The sequence below is a fragment of the Papilio machaon genome, chromosome 16 (genome assembly GCF_912999745.1).
Source record: "Papilio machaon chromosome 16, ilPapMach1.1, whole genome shotgun sequence".
NCBI classification, from domain to species: Eukaryota; Metazoa; Arthropoda; class Insecta; order Lepidoptera; family Papilionidae; genus Papilio; species Papilio machaon.
Genome location: NC_060001.1, coordinates 3,656,567 through 3,664,476, shown reverse-complemented (window position 1 = coordinate 3,664,476; position 7,910 = coordinate 3,656,567). Strand labels below are relative to the sequence as shown.

Here is a 7,910-nt window from a genome sequence, read left to right as displayed (position 1 = left end):
ATTATAATTAACTGTATATTTCAATTGATTTTTGGAATAATTTCAATTTATCGATGAATTAAATATTTACATTTTATTATAAAACTGGAATAACTGTGATATCAAAACTAGTATCTTCTGTACAATCCTGCAATTTAACCAGTAATATCGAACTGAACTGTAGATAGTTTTTCTCAAGTTACAATATCGAACACCTTTGTTGGAGTTCAATAGTTGATTGGAAACTATATAAATATTTTCGTTGATTCACATCACATAGCTCATTATTTCTCAGATTTTACTAATGTATATTTGTATATTTATGTATAATTTTGTTTTAACATTTTTTTTTCAGGTTAAAATATCAACAATGATAATGCTTTTCTTCTTAATTGAAGCATTATCTGCTAATTCCATTGATCGGGAACGCCGGCAAGTTCCAGATCTGCCTATTAGCGGACTCACTAGTGCTGTCCCAGGCGCCGGCAACTTACTAGGACCCGTAGGTGGTCTGGCGAGCGGTGGATTGGACCCTTCTAAATTTACCGATTTTTTTTCAAATTTCTTCAAAAAATCCTAGCACACCTTCTGCCACAGTATAGTTAGGACAGCTACAATACAAAAATTGATAGAAATGAACTATGTCACGTTGTGATCGTCTTATTATAAGTTTATAAATAAAGATTATTCTTGCATTTCAAAACCGTATTTTATTTTCTGCATTTGTGTTTTTAGAGCGACAAATATCTTAAACAATTTGCACGAAGTAAAAAATTTATGTTACCCTGAAGGTCGAGATAAGATGACATCCTTAAAGTCGTGTAATGAAGGTTTATCACTTTTTTTAATTAATGATTTTTCCATATAAATGAATGATAATGTATATTTTTTTATTCGCCTTCTCGAAAAAATATACACAATGGTACAAACGGTAAGTTATTGGAATGTAAGAAAACAAAAAAAAAACGTTAAAAACTTAGCTTCTTTTATCCAAGTAACTAATTATAAGAAAGTAATAAACATATTATATTTAATGTTAATTTTAAAAAATGTGAACGAATATATTTTTCAGTATATTTATAAGTGAAGTGATGTGGTTGGTGTAAAAAATATTTTTATTTATTTTAGACAGGCGTTATTTCTTTAAAAAATGTTCGGTTGATAGTGAATCGGCATATTTGTAACAACTTTAAATTCACGTGACATTGTCAAACTAGACTAAAAGAAAATAAGTGAAATCTCCACCTACACATTCAATAATGTATGTTTTGTTGTTTTAGGTGATATACATAATTTTACTTGCCTGTTACTTAGACACTTTATGGTCTGCACCGCAGACACAGCCTTCGTCGGAAAGTGAATTAAATTTAAACCAAAATTTATCTTCTGAAAACCAGATAGTAGCTACTGATGGATCAGGCGTTTTCAACGTCGGACAATTGGTTTATAATAATATTACAAATGCGAATAAACAAGGACTACTAACAGGAGTTGTGAATTCTCTTCCTTTGCCAAATTTACTTAAGTAAGAAAAATTATATCATTGTGAAGATGCTCTTCATAAAGTTTCTACATATGTATGTTAAATTGAAATATCGTATAACTTGACCATGAAAGACGCTTTACTCTGTAAATTCCGACAAGCCGTTTAGGGAAATGGAACAGACATATTCGTAAAGGGCAGTATTATGAGCACTCGAAAGTGTATAAGCATGTACTATGTATAGGTGTGCCAGGACCGCGCCTAATGGAAATTCTTAATCTCTACCTACTTGTATTGTTAGTGAACATACATTTGTAGAGTACATCATTTTATTATATGTTGTACATAATTCTATTCTATGTACATTTATAGCCCAGAACAATTAATGTTAAGAATCAGATTTATATAATTTGTTTTCCATAATTTTCTTCTTATTGTTTCAGATGATGGTCATCATAGTCCTAATGTACTTGTTAGACATTTTGTATTCAAAATCTCAAGAAACTAATGTTTTAAATAGTCAATTGGTTACTACCATTGTAACAACTATAGTTAACGGTACAATTGTTAATGAAGTTATCGACGGACCAATTTCTAGTGCATCCCCTAATTTATGAGTAAATCCAGCTTTTAATAGCGTTTTCAAACCATTCTTATTTAGGATTTTTATAAAAACATGTTTACGAATTACTGTATACAATTTTTATTCAATACATAATTTTGAAATAAAATTAAAGCACACTTTTTTGTTATCTGTTATTTCAATAAATAAACATACATACCTGTTTTTTTATTCCCTATTCCTAAATAATTGGACAGGTTTTGACGGAATGGTTACTTTAGTAAAATGATCTGAGGATATCAGAGATGGTGCTCATGTTATCACTTTCGAAATCTTCACATGTGTAAATATAATCCCTTGAGGGATTTATTGACCATTTGTTACATATCATGTCCATGTCACCCCTAACTTGGGGTAGGCTCCCAGCCCCTCGGTGGGGACGTATAGTGAGCTGATAATGATGATGATGATGTCCATATCACCACCTTATTAAGAGACTTTTTGAAACAACTCTAATATCCATATACCTATAGTCGTTTAACTACATAATTGTTAAACTTTATCAAACTAACGGTATAAATAGCAGTTCCAGATGAAATTGTCACAGTATTAAAACTAAATTTTCTTAGTATACTTCAATTCCAAGCAATATGATGTCGTCAATGGTAAATTTTTCAAATCATCATCATCAATGTGACTATTAACGCAATGACTACAGATGTAAAGTAGCGCGTCTTAATGGATCAATTTAAAAATTATGCCATAAAAGGCGGCCCACATTGGGAAATGGGCAGGATGATGACGATTGAGGACTGATTGTTACCAAATTGCGACTATTTTACTGAACTGTTTATTTAAAAATTTATGTCTCTAATTTAATTATACATTTTTTTTACAGTTTAAATTCACGGTCATCATATGTACTTTATATATGATTGAATCACTGAATGCTATCTCACCTGATAGAATTCGGCGGGACACTGATGAAAAACCACCAGAAGGCGGAACTGAAGAAACTAAACCTGACATAATCCTGTTTTTTAAAGAGTTTTTTACGAAAATTGACTTCGCTAAAATATTTGGAAACTTTAAAATTGAATACAAGCCTTAATAAAAATGTGTTAACTTAATAACTTCTATCATATAAATAAAAAATAAACCATTTTTGTTTGTTTGTTTTTAAGTGTTCCTAAGCCATTAATCATTATAGTAATACGTGAAGCGAAAACTTTATACTCACGCCTTTTTAAATAACTGCGTAAGCGGATAAATTTGAAATTTTGATTATGAATTATGGACGAATTATGACCACTAGTGATAATTAAAGAGTGATGGGGTTTTCTGTGAAATCGCGGTGGTTTCCGTTTCAAAAAATTCAATGATAATTTTTTCTAACAAAAAACAATTTCATTTGTATTCGATATCATTATGTAAAATAGTAAATTATCAAATAATGCAATGCAAACTACCTTAAACAAGGCAATTAGAACACATAAGACGCCGTATTTTCAGCGCATTTAAATAATGTAGATAAGAATTGGTGACAAATTTTTCTTTTTAATTAACTATTCGTGGGTTTCTGAGACCAAAATCTCCATATATCAGTTTTAGACTTTATTTGAACTGAATTTTAGGATAAATTAATACTTAAGTTTAAATTTCAAACTTTACTGAAATGTTTTTTTCTAATTTTGTGCGGATGGAGTCGCAAACAACAGCTAGTAAACTACAGACCGTCAACGTCACGAATCCCAGTGAGCATAAGCACAACTAAATTAAGACAGCTGCCACCCTATCAATGACAAGAAAGTTTTACAAGATCCTTATAATATTGTAGACGTCTTGAATTTTTTACATTCATGACATTTTCTGTGCCTAAGTAGGTTTTGTATATTTTGTAATAGAACTAACCGAGATAGCAGCGCCTCTACCACCTGGAAAAATAAGACCGACAAGGCAATCTGAACCGATGAACATAAATCAGGTTAAAATGTGACAGCTCACAATCGAACGTCAAAAAAGAATCACAAAATCCTTTTCGTAGTGTGGCTATCATGTCATATTTATGCCATTTTCTATGCCCATATATAGATTTTACATATTTACTGAGCGAAATAAAAGCGACAGCAGCGCCTCTCGCACCGGCTTAGATATCCTTGTTTAACTAGACGTCGTTAACGTCGCTAGGTGGGAGGGGGCAGAGAGGAGCAGCTGCCCCCCCCCTAGATAATTGAAAAACTGGTTCCCCTAGATCTAACGCCAATGTTGCCACCGTAGTGACATATTGTCTCAATTTTTTCTGAGAGATGACAATGTTTGTCAATACAAATATAACTTCAGTCGAAAACTACAATACCATATAACAATTTGACTTCCTAGAACAAATTTTCTTTAATAATCATATTACATGAACTTTAAGAAGAGCTTAAATGAAAATTAAAAACATCAATTTGAAAGGGGTAATATTACATACATCACAGAATTTAATTAAAAATGTATAAAAAACGCGGTCGGTGATTAAAGAACCGTAGTTTCTAGATAACTGTATTGTAATCTAAAATATTGACATACAAATTGACTCTTCAAAATTTATTTTACATATTTTACAATATAAATTGACAATGTTCAGCATAGAGAACAGATACATTCCAAATTATCGAAAAGAAGACATTTTCAGACTTGAATTACTTATAGTACCGGCCATAATTGTGAGTACATTATATTTAAATTTAAAAATATTTATTTTTTAATACTGCCAATAATCCCATATTAACGAACGCTATTTACTATCCCCATAGGTATACTTATGCCCGAAACTTCCCTAGGCCTACAACTCTCCAATCTTTTTTTTGATAACCACAGATTTCCAGTGCCAAAATACTTATACCCTATATTTTTTTATGTATTTCTGCAGTGGAAATTCACGTTTATCAAGTGAGCATACGGGCTCATCTACAACATAAAATTAAGCCTCATATAAAATAATAAGAATTTTTATGTAGGTAACAAACAAAGCGGCCACCTGATTCCGCTGAAATAGCAAAGTGACCGCTGCCCATACATATCTATAAAATAGAAAAAAAACCCTCACCCTCTACCAGCGTTAGGATTGGGCGCAGTTAAGCGATCGCCCAGAGCACTGGACAGAAAAGGGTGCCACCAGTCTGCGAATTAAATACTCTTACATAACCCTGTTAACCTCAATCCCACTTCTCCAAACAATGGAAAAACTAGCAGACGCCATAGAAATCTCATCCAGGGCGCTGGTAGCATTGAAACCAGCACTACCCTAAACCTTGACAAAAAATAGGATCGAGCTTTTTGGTAGGGACGTATATGAGCTACAAGAAACTAAAAATGTAAATAGATTTATTTGTGTTTTACAGATGAAGATCGCAGTGATTGTTCTTCTCGCTTGTTTGATCGGAGCTTCGTTTATTTCGTCTCATCGCGTCCCTCGACAGGCGCTCGGCAAAGAGAGCTTCACTAAGATCAGTGAATCAATAAGCAAAGTGAATATCGCTAAAGTGGACTTCTCAAAAGTACAAAGCAAATTCCCTTGGGCCAAAAATTGATTGATAAAATTGATAAAAAGATCCTAAAAAGCTGTAAAAAACACGTTTGATTTTCGATATTTTTTCTTTATATTAACAAGAATCATAATGCATTATACCGTTTTTTATTTGATACATAGAGATATTATAGAGATATTATAGCGTCGGTGGCTCAGGGGTTAAGCACTTGACTTGCAATCTGCAGGTCCTGGGTTCGAATCCCGCCATGTACCAATGTGTTTTTCGATTTTCGATTTTCGATTTACATATGTACATTTATCCGACGTTCTTACGGTGAAGGAAAACATCGTGATGCAACCTGCACATATCTGAGAAGAAATTCAATGATATGTGTGAAGTCAACCAACCCGCACTTGGCCAGCGTGGTTGACTATGGCCTAGTCACCCCTAAAATTGGGGTAGGCTCCGAGCCCCTCGGTGGGGACGTATAGTGAGCTGATGATGATGATGATAGAGATATTAAATTTATTCATACCTACCTAACCTTGAAAACAAAAAACTTAAATTCCCCCAGTCTTATCATTTTACACAACTCAAGCCTGTAACCCAGAGAGGTAGGCAGACATCATAGACCTCCATTTGGTGTAGCAAAATCAACCTCCGCAATCCACTTTTCACCATTTCGGAAGACGGAACGTGACGGGTAGCGAGCCGCGTTGCCGTCTTTTTCTCCCGGGAATTGACACATATTTGTTTCTTGAATAATCATAACATTTTACTTCACCGTACTAACGTCGGATAAATGTACATATGTAAATCTAAAATCGAAAAACACATTAGTACATGGCGGGATTTGAACCCAGGACCTGCAGATTTCAAGTCAAGTGTTTAACCCCTGAGCCACCGACGCTTCGCTGTTGTCATTTACAATACAAAAATACATTTCGAAAATCGACTCTTGATATAACATCAAACTTGTATGAAAACCTCCATCTGTAGATTTTGTATATGCATTGTTCATAAGTCTTATGGTTGTACACATTTGTCTTAAAAAAATAGATTTGTTGATTATGACCTTTATAACCTAGCATTTACATACAAACATACATTTAACTGCATTGTTTTGGTATTATTTATTTATTCTCTATGTCGCACTTATCCTGGTCCGACTATACCTATACATACTTATTTTCTAAAATTATTACTTAATATAAAAGACCTATTATATAGGTCCTGTTGTATATACAGGATGAATTTTCTATGTTAGTTTTATACCAATTACACTATTGCCATTTTAAGACATTTCTAACTATTGCACTAAACAATTTCCACATCAAGTGACGGAAACAATTTTATTACTTGGGTATAAACTGTACGTGGCTTCGTATAAATAGCTGTAATTTGTGCCATATTAGTTACTACTCTGAAATCCAACTTTTTAACTTTCCAATTTAAGAAAATTCAACGAAAAATGCAGTCCCCACTGGTAAATTAAGCAAGAAAATATCTATTACTATCTGAACTCACCTTGCATTGTATTACAAAATAAACAATTCAAATAAAATTGTTTTTAGATCACGTAATTTTTCTGGCATCCTTAGAACATCTCTCAAAGTTTCATCACAATATTTCCAGTGGTTTAAGAACATATAGTACACAAAAATACGTTATTTTTTTATAACATAAATAAATGTACTTTTTTGTATTTTAATGTACTTTTACATTTTAGTGATATATGTGTATCGTTTACTAGTTTCTATAAACTTTAATACAATAACAATTTGAATACAAAATAATAAGCATGTTACAAGAAATCGTTGCTCAAGAAATTATATCATCACCTTTACAATACAAATCTTTGATTTTCAGGTTATGTTGGCAGTTTTTATGCTGACTTTGTGCGTCATCAGCTCAAATGCCTCCACACCTGATGACGTATCCCAGGATGTGGATGCAACAACACTTGGAGACGATGGTGGTAAACAAGGTGCTGGCTCCTTCAACATACTCGAATTCTTCGAACAAATCAAAACTAAAACGGATATCGCGAAAATATTTGGCTCGATTTTTGTGAAGACCAAAGAATGAAACTGTATCGTTATTTATTATCTTGACACTTTCGATTTATTGTAAATAACTCTAATAAAATAATGAAAATAAAATTCAACTATGTTTTTTTTCTTCAATCCCGCCAATGATGTCGATAAGTTACAAAGGACTAAACGTTTCAAATATTAATGTGCAACAAATTGGATCAACCAAAAATCATTAGAAAGTATAGATTAGTAGAGATTTCAACACAGAATTAGTTTAGTTAATATCATTTTTTGACCTCGGAGATTCAGATTAGAAATAAACAATATTTTTAAAA

At 32.5% G+C, this 7,910-nt stretch overlaps 1 protein-coding gene across 1 annotated transcript; it reads left to right on the top strand.

Annotated features, from left to right (window-relative positions):
* The first annotated feature begins 7,010 nt into the window (after nt 1-7,010).
* On the top strand, nt 7,011-7,627 carry LOC106716699. Its single transcript, XM_014510265.2, has 2 exons — nt 7,011-7,025; nt 7,409-7,627. Exons 1-2 carry the CDS (start codon nt 7,011-7,013, stop codon nt 7,625-7,627), a joined length of 234 nt encoding a protein of 77 aa, XP_014365751.2.
* The last annotated feature ends 283 nt before the right edge of the window (nt 7,628-7,910 follow it).